Source organism: Nuphar pumila, chromosome 13 (assembly GCF_984573655.1).
Source record: "Nuphar pumila chromosome 13, dmNupPumi1.hap1.1, whole genome shotgun sequence".
Classification (NCBI taxonomy): Eukaryota; Viridiplantae; Streptophyta; class Magnoliopsida; order Nymphaeales; family Nymphaeaceae; genus Nuphar; species Nuphar pumila.
In genome coordinates this window covers 50,630,726-50,645,848 of record NC_143261.1, presented here as the reverse complement: position 1 = coordinate 50,645,848, position 15,123 = coordinate 50,630,726, and the positions used below count along the sequence as shown (strand labels likewise).

The 15,123-nt window shown below is 39.1% G+C and overlaps 1 protein-coding gene across 1 annotated transcript in view; it reads left to right on the top strand.

Annotated features, from left to right (window-relative positions):
* Positions 1 to 13,931, top strand: part of LOC149818339 (subtilisin-like protease SBT5.3) — a 72,060-nt gene extending 58,129 nt beyond the window's left edge. The window contains exons 9-14 of the mRNA XM_089986200.1: positions 9,878 to 10,316; positions 11,570 to 11,664; positions 11,789 to 12,037; positions 12,430 to 12,544; positions 12,668 to 12,875; positions 13,380 to 13,931. Coding sequence (XP_089842326.1) covers positions 9,878 to 10,316; positions 11,570 to 11,664; positions 11,789 to 12,037; positions 12,430 to 12,544; positions 12,668 to 12,875; positions 13,380 to 13,915 — 1,642 coding nt within the window. The 3' untranslated portion in view covers positions 13,916 to 13,931. The remainder of the gene's footprint in view (positions 1 to 9,877; positions 10,317 to 11,569; positions 11,665 to 11,788; positions 12,038 to 12,429; positions 12,545 to 12,667; positions 12,876 to 13,379) is intronic.
* Positions 13,932 to 15,123: the final 1,192 nt, after the last annotated feature.

The window sequence follows — 15,123 nt, the reverse complement described above, 5'->3', positions numbered from 1 at the left end:
GAGAGTGAAGGAAATTTTTCATAGTCATAAATGGACTTTGAATTTAGAATTTTGAACTTGGACGAATATCTGGAATGGAATTGAATTCCACTTTTGAATATGGGAAATCTAAAGAAATTTAAGAAATGAGATTTGTAGAAGTTGGATTTTCAAGATGAAATCCGAATCCAAGTTCTGGATAGAGTTTTGAATTGATTTTTAGGATTCGAAATAGGGACTTGGTCTGAAAGAAATGGAATTGGCTTTAAGAATTGGAATTTAAATGGAATTTTGGATTTGGAATTTTGAAGGGGATTGGTTTTAAGATTTGGAATACGAGATGGTATTTGGATCTGAAATCTGAGATCCAAGATAAGATTGGACTCTGGATTCTAAGATGGAATTGGATCTGAAATCTGAGATCCAAAAATAGAATTGGGTTCTGGATCCTAGAATGGATTTGGGTCTGAAGTCTGAGATCCAATGTAGGATTGGATTCTAGATCCTAAGAATTGGATCTTGGATCTGAATCTGAGATCCAAAGTAGGGTTGGATTCTGGATCCTAAGAATTGGAATTTGAATCTGAATCTGAGATCCAATGGTAGAATTGGATTCTGGATCTTAAGAGTTGGATTTTGGATCTGAATTTGAGACCCAAAGTAGGGTTGGATTCTGGATCTTGAGAATTGGTTTTGGGATCTGGATGGTAGAACGAGGATCTGGATCCTTGATGAATTTTGGACCTGTGATTGGAGATCCAAAGTGGAATAAGAGTTTGGATCCTAGATGGAATTCGGATCTGTGATGGGAGATCCAAAGTGGAATGGAGTTCATACCTGGAAATCTGGATCCAAGTTTGAGACTAGGATTTGTTTTTGGATTTGGATTTTGAGAAGTCCAACTAGGACCTTGGAAATGGATCCGGGTTTTAGAAACCCAAATTTAAAGCTTGAGATTTCAAATCTAAACATTGATTGAGGATAAGGAGATGAAATTGATTTGAAATCCAAAAGATAACTTCAAAGTTAATTTGAATTTCGAATTTGATTGAAGTTTGAATATCAGATGATTTTGGAATTTCAAAGCAATATTGGACTTTGAAATTGAATTTTTGAATATGAAAAATGAGATAGCATTAAAATTTGGATAAGATTTGATTTTAAGAAGAAGAATCACTTGGGATTTTGAAAAGGAAGTTTTGAAAATATGATGCAATTCTATCCTATATGATGAATGAACTTTAAATAACTTTGAAATAGAATTTAAAAAGCTATTCCATTCCTCAGATGAATTAAAATAAGATTGAAGATATAATACATCCTTGACTATGGTCATTGAATGTATTATATAATAATCTATATTTAAATTCCAGTGAAGAATGAAACACATTTTTGTGCTTTTATAGAGTTTAGAATGGAATTAACTCTCAATATACCCTGACTATGGCCATTGGTATATATATTGAATTAATTCTAAGTTAAACTCTGATAAAAGGTAAAAATATTTGAAGAATATGATGATTTTTGAAAGAGGATCCAGTGTGGATCCAGTATTATTTCATAAAAGATAAGAATACTAAGTCTTGTTTACACCCCGACTATGGCCGTTGGTGTAAGTCATCAACTTAGAATTAACTTACCTTTTATGAAATGGTGCACGTGCCATTCGTGTTTCACCATTGTGAGAATTTGAGAAATAAAGAAAAAAATGCATGGAGTAAACAATTCATGGTATTCTATGATGCTCATTCATTTTACCTAAAGCAAGAAATGTAAATTCTTATTCCAACCTAACTATTACAATGGATAAAATCAAATGTACAATCCCAAATAATGATATCTTTTACATGTTTCCTGCAAAATGGAGTTAACACAATGTAAAATGCCATGTATAGAATAGGGGACATATGACTATACCTCTACAAATTAATATTCCTACACCAAACTGAATATACACATGGAATGTCTGAATGCAGTGCATAAACTGGTGGGAAAACCTAAATACAATATGTGATGTAATAGGAAAGTGCACAGGTAACACCTCAACGCCATGCATAGGCTAATGGGAAAGATGAATATGTACCGCTAAAATGTTATACATAAGATAGTGGGGGAGCTTATGCCTAATGAGGGATGCATATAATGATGAGGGAGATGTGATGTTAATGAAGCCACCACAAAAATGTCATAAGGAAATAGATAGGAAATGTTATGAAATGTTATGGTAAATGAAAACAATGTAGATGCAGCCGATACAGATGACAGTGTAAATGGTGTAGGGATTGTTGCAATCCATGGCTGCTGTAGAAGGCAAAGGTCACAATGGCTCAAGGTGACCCACTGTGAAAGGCAACAGCCATACTAGTTTGTGATGAACTACCATGAAGATGGGAACCACAGTAGTCTATGATAAACCACCGTGAAAGACCATAGCCATAGTAATTCTTGATGGACTACTATGGAGATAGAAGGCCACAGTAGTTCATTGCGAACTACTGTGAAAGGGCACCACCATGATAGTTCACGATGAGTAACCATGGATATGAAAGATATAGTAGTTCAAGATGAACTATTGTGACAGATATCAGGGGTGATAACAGTTCTAGGTGAGTTGTTATGAGGTGTAAAAGGTCACAGCAGTTCAAAGGGACTGCTGTGAAGGGCTCATTGCCACCACAGTTGAAATAAACTGTTATGGCAGGCCCAAAACCACAGTAATTCAAGAATTGACATAATATGCAAAGGACACAGAGCCATAGTAATTCGGGCTGAACTACTGTAAGAAGAGAAAAAGAAAAAAAAAAAAAATTGAAACAGGGGAGTGCCGATGGCATTGAGATCTAATTGATGTTGAATTCCAATAAACAAGTTACCATGAACAGTTTCAACAGAGGATCAATCCTCAGTCCTGATCCTGAACCCACTTTTCAAAGAAAAGGAAAGCAACAACTCCAGACTCCGATCTAACACAGCATGACAGAAATGATTGCCATTTCGATGTCGCAGAAACATATTTAGCAGGATATATGGTTTAAAAATGAACAGTACAATAGAGAGATTCCATCCACGTTAACATCCCAAATCAGTTTAGAAACTACACTAATATGGATAAGTTAAAGATGCTACTCAGTAAATTCAATTTATCCAATCAAACAAGAATCCAAGGTGACACAGAATGATTGCACAATTTATCTTAAGGATTCCAGTTTCAAAATGCAAGATAAAATCTACATACTAAGAGATGAAATGCGAATAGAGATAAAAGATTAATACGCTTGTTAGCTAAAAAAAAATATTCTGAAGAGCATAGATCTAAAAAAAAAAATTATCTATCATACCAAACTGAGAGATAAATTTGTCTTACCGATCTACGGAAGATGGAAAGGAACTCGTAGCTCTTCGTCAAGAACAATACCTTGGATGCTGCTACAAGTATCTGCAGATTCTGTAATTATCAACTGGTATTGACATGCGTAATTACTAGGAGCCAAAAGAATGGAGACAAATATACTCAGATTTGTAGTGGAAGTCAAGGTGGTATCTTATTCCCCTCTTCTTATTTACCATCAAAGGATGGATACACTCATTATCTTGGATCTGACAGTATAAAACTATCAAATCTGACAGTATGAAGCTATCAAAAAGGGGTTGATATACGAAACACAGCATAACCATGTACAGTATATAACTGATGATTCAAACGTGATATTCAACTCACCTGGATCTGGTCCCAGATCTCCCGCAGGGAAAGATTCCACTAAATTCAACATAAGGTAAAACGGGATTTATAACATGAATAGAACAAGGCATAGTTAAGAGATCAAAATAAGATGTAGACAAGAAACAACCATCAATGTATAAGATGCCGCAAAGGGGAAGATGTTAGAGGGAATTGTTAACCGATTCTCATGAACCAACAGTAAAAAAAAAAAAATGATATCCAATATAGCAATGATGAATGGAACAAATCAACATGAGTTTTCAGCAGCAGATAGAGGTTATAAGGAACATAAAAAAAAAATGTAATCAAGTCACGATATTCATGCAATAGTAATTGAAAGTATCACTAGTGACATTATGAAATTTCGTCCCCCTTTGGAGGCAGGACTCACCACCTTGACGAGTTTCCTTTTTCTTTGGTTAAAAAATGTTACTAAAAGAAATAAGGTCAAATGAATGGCCAGACTAAGATCATGCAAATATCCTAACCATACACTGCAGAGGTTATACTGGGACATCCACGGAAAATTTCAAATCCTGCAATAATACTCACACAGGAACATGATTTACAACACCAGGAGTAGAACAAGGCCAATTCTATCACGCTTACATCCACACAGATAAACCCCATTTGCAGCAATATGAACGTATCCTTAACAGGAAATCTTGCAAAGATGGATCGTAAATTGCAGAGAAAACAAAAAAATAAAAAAAAAGAAAAGAACGATCCAGGAGAAGATTTTACAATTATAAAAATGTCGGAATCCATAGATTCTCTTTTGATATAGCACCATGTACATGGATCAGCGTTTGCTATATGCAAAACTGACACCAGGGTAGTGCTCTAAATAAAACCCAAAAGGAGAAGAATCCAAAAGCAAAGCGAGAGAGAGGGATTCTTACCTTGTTTACAGAAATTTTTGAAGGATATAACCCCGATGAAGACTGATGAGAGTACCGAGATGATATAGCGTCAGAGGAATCTGGAGGAAGGCTGCAGATTATCGCTGCTTCAGAATGCCATTGAAGTTTCGAGGGATGCAAAGTAATTCTCTTATTTATTCTGCCCTGGATATCTTCCGATGGTCGTGATGTTGCTGCAATCGGCCTCCTTTAGCTGGAAATGCTCCTCCCAACTTGTCAAGCATCCAATGTTTCAGAGCATTGAGTCTCTTCAGATGCTTCTTCAAACCTCGCGCAATTTATAGCAGGAGTGGTTGATGTTGCGCTGCTGCCGCAACCACAGCAAGTTATTCTAACGGCAGGAGTTCTGAAGGAGGAAGTTGCGGCTCCTCCAATAGCTCAGAGGGGAGGCTCCCAAGGAGAGAAGGGAGAAGAAGAAGAAGAGGAAAGGAGATGCGTATGGAGAGGTAAAAAATGGGTGATCGAAGAGGAGAGGGGTGCTGGGGTGAAACGCGGTGGTCCTTAGGGTTTCCTTGAATCCCCTTTTAAGGAGGAGCAGGGAAGATTCAGGAAGAGGAGGTTAGAAATGAAGGGTGAAGATGGCAATTTCGTGATGGAGGGTGGAGAGAGACCCAGCGGTTTCATGATGGAGGGTGGAGAGAGACCCAACGATTTCGTGATGGAGGGTGGAGGGAGGTCGGCCATGGAGGGCTTGGGCGACGAAGAGGGTTTCGGGAGAGGCGGCTGCGCTCTTCTCCCATCTCCTTCCTTATGAAGGGTAAAAAGAAAACCCTAAAAAAAAACCTGTTTTGCAGAAGGGGCCCCTTGTTATTTCGAAAATTTACAAAGAGGGGGCTCCTGAGGCTTTTAGCAAAATATCGATTTTTAAAAGTCTCAAACTCATTCGTTTTTCTTGAAATTTTCCCAATTTTTGGTTTTTGGTGTTATTTTTCCAATTTTTTTGTATTTTTAAGTAAAAGTCCTAAGATTTGAGAAAATAAAAGATTAAAACTAATTTTTTGTGTTTTTGCAAAAATATTTACAAAAGGGAGTTTTTCTGAGAAATTAAAAGCTATTTTGAGAAAATTTCCTCAGAAATGGGTTTTTGATCCGGATTTTGAGGAAATATGGATTTAAAGTATTGGATTCGGATCCGAAGTTGATTTTGAATATATCAATATGGAATTCAATCCAGAAAATCTGAAGAATGATTGAATTTTAGCTTTGATTTTCTCAGAAGATGGAGTCAGGGGCAAAAAAGGTCATTTTTGGATTTTTTGGAAAATTTGGGGTGTTCACATGCCCTTAATTTCTTATTCTCCCTCTCCATAACTTCGAACCTTGCGGCAGAGACAATGTTCTCTTTTAGAGCAAGTGTTCACTCTTCCTCGCGTTTTTTTACTGAGGGACTAGTCGTGGTAACCAGAGAGAGACGACGTTTTGGTTGTAGAGGCTGGGCTGCAACATGAGAAGGGGCAGTTGGGAGCACAATTTTTTCAATCTTCTGATTTCGCCGCATTGGTTCCCAATACCTTTCGAAATAGAAGGGATCAAATTGTCATCCTTCATGATCATACGATACGGCAGGGAAACCACCTGAGTTCCAATTTAATAATTCATCCCTGTAGCGATCGCGCCAATTCACGTTCCTGCCCCCACCACTATTCATCTTCCTTCTCACTTCTAAAGGCTTATTTGGGATAGACTAGGAGAACTCGACTACCTTGCTGCAACTCAGCTTCAAAATTGCATAATAGCCACAAATCGCGGTCAGACAATCTAGCAGCCTCCGCAACAACGTCTTCATCATCGTCCTCCCCATCTCCATAAGGTCTCCACAAAACCTGTACATTGGTAATTCTTTTTAATAACGAATGACAAATATATTAAAATTCATTTACGCATGATATGGCAACAATGATATGTACTACGGAAGACAATCCTACAGCGATGGATACTTAAGAATGTTGAACATTACAATGATTTATAATACTCAATGGTAAATGTTGATGCGATTGTAAACAATTTTAGAACGTTTACCTTGTTTAGTTGCAGCCCATCTAAAATTGACTTAGCATTATAAATTATGACGTTTATTCTAGCTCAGCGACCGATCTTTGGAAAACCACAAATCGGAGGGCCACAACGTGGACGCAATGGGATAATATGTTCCAACGCCCACGCCTAACAAAAACAATATTATTAGTAACACCACAACCTCCAATGAGATTTGTCTACAATTACTAAGTATGTAATCAACAAATACCTGAACAAATGGCCAAAATCCCCCAACTGTTTTCGTACCATTACTCGCTCGGTGGAGTTGACTGTACAAGTGTGCGAGCATAGCGGCACCCCAGGCATAGTTGTCGACTTCGTCTAAGTCTGCCAGGTACTGCAGCCACATGGAACTTATTCTCGAACCAGAACAATCGGAAAATAATGTAAGACCAAAAAAATATAGAAGGAAGTCGTGCAACTCTTGGTCAGCTATTTCAGATGCACAAGTAGCGGAGTGGCCTCCCCATTTATTACAAAAAAAATGAGACTTTCATTGATGTGGAATTGATTCCACCAGAAATACATTGACTCTATTCGTTCATCGACATTCCTAACAGGGCCGTGCATTTTTTCCTTGCGTTATAGTTTGAATGTCGTAATAGGACAGCACTGCCATCGCACTTAAGGCCAGTGATCCTCGTCACATCTTCTAGAGTCATGGTGATCTCAAAAGAATCAAACTGGAATGTGTTTGTCTTATCATTTCACTTATTTACCAGGTAGGTCATGGTATTCCAGCAAGTTTCAAAATATTGTTGGTCCAAAAAGCCACCGAAGTGCATATTTTGTAATCGGTCCTTCTGATATGCACTCAACTGACCATACCACGACAGAACTACAGGTCATTGACACTGACCTCCGAGCTTTTCACCTGGTGCTCTACTTCTCTTGTGAACTCCCTGTAACACAAAATAACATATTATTCCTATCAATTGTAAATTAGTTCCATTTGTACTTATAAATATTATTCTACTAACCGCTATAAATAATATTGGTTGCAGACAGACTATCACAGTAATCGATATACATATTAATACCTAACACAGTAATCGTTATACCAAAATCGCTAAACATATTATTAAATCTTTACAGACAGAACGGATATATTTACCTTGGTCGCTATTTTCTCCTGTTCTCTCTTCAACCTGGGACTTTCTGGTGGGTCCACTGCCTCCAATTGCCTTTCAATCTCCATCTTTACCGGCTCCACCATCGCATGCCTTTCTCTCGCCTTCATTTTCTCGCCCTCCTTCTTCATCCTTTCTCTATCCTTCCTTTTCTCATCCTCCTTCTGCTTCCTTTTTCTCTCCTTTTTTGCCTGCTCCTTCTGCTTTTTTTCTCTTTCCCGTTTCTCATCCTCCTCCTTCTTCCTTTCTCTCTCCCTTTTCTCATCCTCCTTCTCCTTCCTTTCTCTCTCCTTTTTCTCCTTCTCCTTCTTCTGCTTCCTTTCTCTCTCCCTATTCTCCTTCTCCTTCTTCTCCTTCCTTTCTCTCTCCCTTTTCTCCTCCTCCTTCTGCTTCCTTTCTCTCTCCCTATTATCTTCCTCCTTCTTCTGCTTCCTTTTTCTCTCTCTTTTCTCCTCCTCCTTCTACTTCCTTTCCCTCTCCCTTTTCTCCTCCTGCATCCTTTCTCTCTCATTTTTCACCTCCTCCTCCTTCTCCTTCATTTCTCTCTCATTTTTCTCCTCATCCTTCTGCTTCCTTTCTCTCTCCCTTTTCGCCTCTTCCTTCTGCTTCTTCCTTTCCCTTTCCTGCACTTCCTCCTCCTGCTTCTTCCTTTCCCTTTCCTTTTCTTCCTCCTCCTTCTCCTTCCGCCGCCTTTCTTTCTCTTCCAGTTCTTGTTTCCTTCTTTTCTGCAATTTTTCCTTCTGCTTCTTCCTTTCTCTTTACTTTTCTTCCTCCTCCTTCTTCTCCTTCCGTTGCCTTTCCTTTTTTTCCTCATTCTCCTTCTTCTGCCTTTGCATTTCCTTAGCTTCCTCAAACTCCTCCCTCATTCGCCTTTCCTTTTCTTCCTCATACTGAGGAATATTTTGCTCCTTCTCTTCCTCCTCCTTATTCATTTGCCTTCGCCTCTCCTCCGCCTCCTTCAGTAGCCTTGCCTTGTTTCACATTGCACTACGCTCTAAGTCTCTCCTCTTACATTGTGCTGTAGTTTTATCCACTAAATAGCTAACATAACTTTGAAACTCCTCCACATTCTTCTTCCTTTTTCTATCACCTGTGCGTTAATCCTCCGACTTCTATTTATATTCTCATCAATATTTCTTGCCTTTGCCTTCAATTCGTCATCCTTGTTCTGCATCTTTTGTAATTCAGAGTTCTTCCTTTGGTCCGCAGCCTCGATATCTGATGGATAATCCTCCGCATAATACGATTCCAAGGCTTTTTCCTTGTCTTCATCGTTCTCAATCTTAAGTATATTTTGGTATCTTTCAAAAACCTTAGATAGATGGGACTGGCGGATCACTTCTCTAATAGACAACCCATAGAACAACGGGGTATCTCTAATCTGATGAGGCGCAGACATTGCTAACTTGCACAACACATTACACGATCATCATGATTAGAAATCGTCGAAATATTTGGGTTCATAAGAAACAAATCGTTGTATAAGAAGCAATCTTCAGATTGAAGAAAGAAACCTTACACGAAACTCACCGAAACGATGGGAATTTGGATATTCCAACTGTAGAGTAAGCAGTGGTAACAACTAATACGCAACAGAAGGTGGTTATTATGCTGCGACTGCGCGTAAGACGGAAACCGATGCTCTGGAACAAAGGGAAAGGATGCTCTGACGACTCCAGATGAAAGCAAAGAATCTCTGGTAGAGTGCTTAGAGCGAGAATGGATTGTTTTGAACTATTTGAATCCTACAACATAACGCTTGCTACATACGCAAACTCTGCAGAACGTTTTGGCGCGATAACGATGGAGGGCAGTTTTGTCCTTTTCACGAACTGATGATTCAGTTTCCTAGAAGGAGGGCATTTATGTATGTTCGAGGAAGAGGAAGCGAATGGCGGTAAAGGGTACTTAAGTCTTTGCTGCGGCACTAAATTACGATGCAGTATGATGCGGATAGACATCGGGATACATGCCGGTCTGGATCTTATACGTGGCGCTATTTGGAACCCTCGAACATGAGATCTCAGTACCGGCCCTGTTCGGGGGGGGGGGGGAACATATAACCTGTTTTGCTCCCCAAGGGATAGCAAGGGCCATGGGACCCACACTCTATCAACTGCAAGGGGCAATGTGGTGCACAATGTGAGCTTGTATGGCTTTGCCAGTGGGACTGCTAAGGGTGGCTCGCCCAGAGCCCGGGTAGCGACCTACAAGGTCTGCTGGTCTCAAGGCTGCTACCCTGCTGATATACTTGCTGCATTTGATGCTGCCATTGTCGATGGTGTCGACGTGCTCTCTGTCTCAGTGGGCGGTCAGTTGCCTGCCGATTACTTGGTAGACAGTATTGCGATCGGCTCTTTCCATGCTGTTAGCAAAGGGATTGTTACCGTCTGCTCAGCCGGAAATAGTGGGCTGTTCGCATCCACAGTCGTAAATATCGCTCCATGGATAGTCACTGTTGGTGCAAGCACGCTGGACAGGGAATTCCCCAGCTATGTATTTCTCGGCAATAACAAGACACTTAAGGTCAGCAACAAGCCTATAGCCCTGTGCCTTCACTTTCTAAATCACTTTACATCATAATATTGCATGTCACTTGAATTTTTTATTTCCGTAGGCTGTAATAGATGTATTAGTTGAAACATGATCAAGCACATGGACTCCAAGAAGTTTTATCTTATTTATTTTTAAGAATAAGTGTTCCCGGCAGATTGTAGCAAATATTGAACCTACAAGGTTTGTAGATTTGTTGTGTAAAAAATGAGTTATATTCATGTGTTTGTGGCATGTATAGCCAGGCATTTTAAGGGCTTCAAAAATCAATGGCTCACAATGCACTAAATCATCAGTAAGGTCAAGGATTGGCCCTTAATAGAACATGTTGACCACATCTATATGGTTAGAACCTAGGATTTCCAGTTCAATAGTTCCATGCCTCCAATAGAACCAAATGTGTTGACACAGAGATTATTTGGTAGTAATGAAGGTACATAACTATTGATATGGAAACCATAGTTGCAAATCTTATTAACCCAATCTGATAGTTTTTTTTATCATGGTTTGTTTTCTAAGGATCCATTTTTTTTAGTTTTCTTTTTATAACTTATTAATTGAGTTAAATGGGTTAGTTGTTATCTGGCCGTTGGAATTTAATAATTTAGATGGCCTTTATCGGACAGTTAGCCACTAGCCATTGAAATATGACCGATACATTTATTTGTGATCGTTGAATAAATTTTATTCATGACAGTGACATTTATTTTTTATCATACCTGAGCTTATATACACTAGAATTCTTTTGTGAGATTATCATCTTTTCATTCCATTGTGTCCCAATTCTTCACATTTCCTATCCAAAGCTACTCAAAGGTGGTAGTGTCATGGTAAGTTCAAGTTGGGGTTGTGTTTAATGCAAGGCGTGTATCTTTAAAGCAAAGTTATAGTTAACCTTACTGCACCAAAGAATTGAATCTTGATCCAAGAGTGATAATTGTTGCTTTAAAAATAACGCTTATGTGTGCCTCCGAGCAAATTCCTTAATTGTGTATATGTTCCAGCTATTTTTCAAGCTAGTAGCAGAATCAATCTCATGAGTACTGTAGTAGTAAAATATGTAGTTTATAATAACTCGGTTGGGCTTTAAAATGATTAAACTAGGTAGAGGCATAGGCACTCATTTACTAAGATAGTACTTGGAGTTCATGACACTAAAACTTGGTTTCATAAATATAAACTCTTGAAGTAGTAAATTTCTTCTAATGATCACTTGTGCTACTTAGGGACTAAGTCTTTCCAGGAGTAATCTGCCAAAGAAGTTGTATTCACTTGTGAATGCATCAGATGTCAAATCTGCAACTTCGCCCCCAAGTGTCGCGTAAGTATGCTTATTTGTTCACGCTAAGCAAACGTAGTTTTTAATTGAGAGACTGTATTTTGATCTTTTCTTCTTGTGCTTACGTAGCTTGATTCATTCTTCTTTCCTTCTTTATATTATGCAGGGCAGTGTGTTGGAGCGACTCACTTGATCCCGCGAAGACCAGAGGAAAGATTGTAGTTTGCTTGAGGGATCAAGACATTTCAACAGTAATGCAGGGCATTGTGGTAAAGAAGGCTGGAGGTGTTGGTATGATAGTGTGCAATAATCAGGAATCCAGGTTCGACACCTTTGCTAGTCCTCATGTACTTCCAGCTTCTCATCTCGATGCCATCGACAGCAAAAAGCTCTTTGCCTACATCAGATCTACAAAGTAATGGTCTCTTAACACCCCTCTTCTTGGTAATGAAGCATATGTTTGAGATTACATGAAGCATTACACTAAAAGTTCAAACTCTAGGAATTCTTGAGCTTGGCCATGTTTCACCTGATGCCAAACGTACACTTTGTCTGTCTCTCTTCTAACATATTTGTTCTGGCTAATGAAGGATATGCTTGATATGTCATAATGCATTACACTGAAAGTACAAACTCTACCATTTTTTTAATTGTTTCACCAGATGCTTATCATACACTGCTGACTCTGCTCTCCTAAAATCCTTGTTATTGATAATGATGGGATTGAGATATAACGAGGTCCTTAGACGAACATGTAGAAATGTGGGGTTTTATTGGATCATGGCACCTAATGTGGCACATATACAGGTCACCTGTGGCATATATTGGAAAACCAACCACAAAGCTGCACAAGAAACATTCACCAATTATGGCTTATTTCTCATCACAAGGGCCCAATGCCATTACCCCAGAGATCCTCAAGGTCTGAATTGTTAAATTGATCCAACTTTTTTTGCTATATCAGTATGACGTGCATCTAGCTACACTAATGAACCATGATGTTTAAACTAACCAACTAGACTTGGTCATGTGATTGCTTTTGAAGCCGGATGTCACTGCGCCTGGAGTTAGCATCCTAGCAGCCTTCAGTGAGGGTGTACAACCCATAGAAGCTAGTGATAAGCCGCTGAAGTTTAACATAATCTCTGGAACATCCATGTCATGCCCACATATTTCTGGCATTGTTGGCCTTCTTAAGAGAGCCCACCCTGATTGGAGCCCTGCTGCTATCAGGTCTGCAATCATGACCACAGGTAAGAATTTAGCTTGACCTTGTTGTCCTCTCTAATTATGTTCTGCAACAGAGATTTATACATAAGAAGTGAACAAATGGATTTTTGGTGGGAAAAAACAGATGAACAGCTAAAGAAAGTATTCTTAATAGTTTTCAAAAGTATTCTTAAATGTTATGACCACCAACCTCTATCAAAATTCAAAACATGATTTCATGTGCTCATGCATAAATCCTCACAGTGATAATGGTGAGCTGATTACTTATTATTACATTGAAAACTTAGTCCTCCTGTTAATGAATATCTTTTTTTTATAAAATGGTCTTGATGAATTACTTGGAGCCAATTGTCAAAAAAGTTACATTCGTTTGCATTAGCTAACTGCAGCTTTCAAAAAAAAAATATAGATTTTGTACTAAACTTCCTACTTGTGGGTTATACTCTTGTTGTGATATACTTTATTAACTACAATTAGTTGTCTAATCTAAGATTCTAAACCATGTCTCTTTTTCTTGGATTTTTAAGCAAGACAGCATGATAATATCAAGGATCCAATCCGCAATGCATCTCTAGTGAAAGCAACACCATTTTATTATGGAGCTGGCCATGTTAGACCTAACCGAGCCGTGGACCCGGGCCGAGTTTATGACATTGGCACCAAAGATTATCTTGATTTCCTTTGTGCAGTTGGTTACAACAAATCATCTATTTCTAAAGTCATTGGGCATGCCTATTCATGCCCATCTCATGTACCCAAATTCTCAGATCTCAACTATCCTTCGATCAGTGTTGTCAATATTACTGGACCTATTTCTGTCTCGAGAACCGTCAAGAATGTCGGGACACCAGGAACTTACAAGGTTCGCGTGCAATCGCCCCCCAGCGTTTCTGGGTCAGTGAATCCAGAAAGCTTGAAGTTTGGGAAGGTTGGTGAAGAGAAGCAATTCACAGTGACTATTGCAGCTAAGAGAGGTAATAGTAAAAAGTATTCTTTTGGGAGGCTGATTTGGTCTGATGGCAAGCACTACGTGAGGACTCCCATTGTGGTCAAGCCTTTGTGAATCTGAACATGTAAAGAGCAGCTACTTTAGACTTAGAAAGTTTATTGTTTTTTTTATTTATAAGTTGATGAGTAGTTATTTGTTACTATGATTAGTAGAAGGAAATAAGGAAAACTTAAATTGTGTTTGATTGAAAAGTTGGAGGCCTTTGTCCAAACATCTCTCAAATCCAGATTGATTAAGTTCTTTATAGTGTTCCATCTTAGTTTTTCAATTAAATTATAGTCATGCTCTTGAAATTTATGAAACCCTAAACTAATTATCGGTGAATCAGGTGAGGAAAGATCATGTGCAATGTTATTGCACACTTTTTGTGTGCTACTTCACCTAATCACCGTAGATCTGTTGTTGAGCCCCATTTAGCAGATGCGTCTTATAGATGAGGGTGATCATGTTAAAAAATTTATTTACATTTATGGTTATCTTTACAGTGAAGTCTCCTTGTTTATACATTACTTTCATTTGAATTTTTTAGCAAGATGTAATCTTAACATTTTTTTTTGTTGTAATCTGATCTCATCCCTTAAATCACGGGATGCTCTCTTGTATTGTATTTAAATCCAATATCACAATGGAATCAAAAGTTGAATTATAAAATATTTTTTCCATTTCACATGTTATCTGAGCAATACCAATGAAGTATCTTGCTTTAGCCATTAGTGTTCATTTCCCTGTCCTAACAATACCTTTTAATAATGCATAAAATTTAGATTTCAAGAAGAATCACATGTTGTAACGCGCCCCCCATCGTGGGGGGGTTACGGAAGGAGAAGGGGGTGACGCCCCTTCCTCTCCCACGAACCAGATCGTGGGAGAGGAAGCAGGTTGCCCCCATTTAATACAGAAGGTGGGAGGGGGTAACCAAACAACCCCCATGGCTATAAAAGCCATGGGGGGGCCTCCTCTCATCTCCCCATTCTGAACGAGCAGAGAGGGAGCGTAAAGGGAGAAGAACTTCGCTTGTCGCCGACCACCAGGTAAGTTTTCACTCTCTCTCTCTCTCTTGATGTTCAAGAGCAGTGGTCATGGGCAATGGAGGTGTCACCGACGAGTTTCAAAGATGCAGGAGCAGGGAGGACCCTCTTTGTCTGGCTCTATTAGGGGGAAAGCAGAGGGGGGTTTTCCTCTGCTATTGCCGCCGTCAGTGACTGAATATGAGGAGGGACGGACCGCCTGCCGCGAGAGGGCAGGAGGTCCGACCACTACCC